This window comes from Eimeria maxima, genomic scaffold (genome assembly GCF_000499605.1).
Source record: "Eimeria maxima Weybridge genomic scaffold, Emw_scaff2730, whole genome shotgun sequence".
Lineage (NCBI taxonomy): Eukaryota > Apicomplexa > Conoidasida > Eucoccidiorida > Eimeriidae > Eimeria > Eimeria maxima.
In genome coordinates, this window is record NW_013565582.1 from 1 (window position 1) to 2,063 (window position 2,063).

Genomic DNA, 2,063 nt, shown 5'->3' on the forward strand with positions numbered 1-2,063 from the left:
TTAATTAATTAATTAATTAATTAATCTATTTTATTTATTTATTAATTTATTTATTTATGCATAAAAATACGGGTAGATCCCCTCCCCCATCCCTAGACAAAATAAAATTAGGGTTTAGGGTTTAGGGTTTAGGGTTTAGGGTTTAGGGTATCCATGTACTATAAAAATCATTGCCTTTTGCATCAATAATAACAAATGCAGGAAAATCTTCTACACGAATCTTCCATATAGCCTATAAATATACACAAACCCTAAACCCTAAACCCTAAACCCTAAACCCTAAACCCTAAACCCTAATATTATTATTCAATTAATTTCTTTAATCATTCTTCCTCCCCCCTAAACCCTAAACCCTAAATTTGTGTCCCTCCCTCCGTCCCCCAGAATCCCAAACAACTCTTCTCCCCTTTCCTCCCCCCCCTCCCTTAAACCTTAAACCCTAAACCCTAAACCCTAAACCCTAAACCCTAAACCCTAAACCCTAAACCCTAAACCCTAGACCCTAGACCCTTACCTCCATTCCTAATTCAGGATAATCAATAATTTGTACTTCCTTAATACAATGTTGAGCAATTCTTGCTGCAGGTCCACCAATAGCCCCAAGATATACACCACCATATTGTTTGCATGCATGCGCAACTTGTTTAGATCTATTTCCTTTAGCTATTGTTATTAATGATGCACCTTTACTCATAAATAAAGGAATATAACTATCCATCCTTCCTGCTGTTGTTGGACCAAAAGAACCACTAATCATTCCTTCAGGTGTCTTTGCAGGTCCTATACGTATAATGTACATACAAATACATACATATACATATACATATATATACATATATATACATATACATACATATATACATATATACATATATACATATATACATATATACATATATACATATATACATATATACATATATACATATACATATACATATACTTTTACGTATACGTATACGTATACGTATATTTATATGTATGTGTATATTTATACGTATACATAAATGTATATGTATATATTAATGTTATTTATAATATATTATATAATAATATATACACGTTAATAAACAGCAGCAGCAACAGCAGCAACAGCAACAGCAGCAGCAGCAGCAGCAGCAATACAACAACCCTACCACCTCCAGAACCACCGCAAGAATCAGCAGCAGCAGCAGCAGCAGCAACAGCAGCAGCAGCAGCAGCAGCAGCAACAACAGGAGTAAATAAAGAATTAACCTGCATAATAGATAGGATGTTCCTTAAAATAATCGGGTAGATCTCCTTCCTTATTTAATTTATCTAATAATTTTGCATGCGCAATATCCCTAGCAACAATTAAATAACCATATAAAGACACGCGTGTCTTTATACTTAATTCTTTTATATTATTTATTATTTCTTTTATTGGTCTATTTATATCCAATCTTATTGCCTCCCCTAACCCTAAATCTTCTTCTCTTATATCTGGCAAATATTTTGATGGGTCTCTCTCTAATTCCTCCATAAATACTGAATACATAAACCCTAAACCCTAAACCCTAAACCCTAAACCCTAAACCCTAAACCCTAAAAATTAAAAATTAAAAATCTAAATATTAAACCCTAATTTAATCCCGTCAACCACTCAAACCCTTAAATCGTCATCCCTAAACCCTTTATAAACCCTTTATAAACCCTAAACCCTAAACCCTAAACCCTAAACCCTAATACATATATACATATATATATATACCTCCATCTTTATTAATATATGCTTGTACTTGTCTATCTGCTGAACAAGATACACCAATACCTATAGGAAGAGATGCTGCATGTCTTGGTAATCTTATTACTCTTACATCATGACAAAAATATTTACCACCAAATTGTGCTCCTATACCTATACAACACATAAACCCTAAACCCTAAACCCTAAACCCTAAACCCTAAACCCTAAAATTAAATAAATAAATAAATAAATAAATAAATAAATAAATAAACAACAACAACAACAACAACAACAACAACAACAACAACAACAACAACAACAACAACAACAACAACAACAACAACAACAACAACAA

The 2,063-nt window shown here is 32.5% G+C and overlaps 1 protein-coding gene across 1 annotated transcript; it reads right to left on the reverse strand.

Annotated features, from left to right (window-relative positions):
• Positions 1–142: 142 nt before the first annotated feature.
• On the reverse strand, positions 143–1,879 carry EMWEY_00059340 (fumarase, putative; the record flags this gene model as incomplete). The annotated part of the gene is made up of 5 exons (XM_013481107.1): positions 143–232; positions 515–780; positions 1,237–1,325; positions 1,443–1,509; positions 1,793–1,879. Coding segments are annotated over 5 exons (599 nt in total), but the record flags the coding sequence as incomplete, so codon positions are not given.
• Positions 1,880–2,063: the final 184 nt, after the last annotated feature.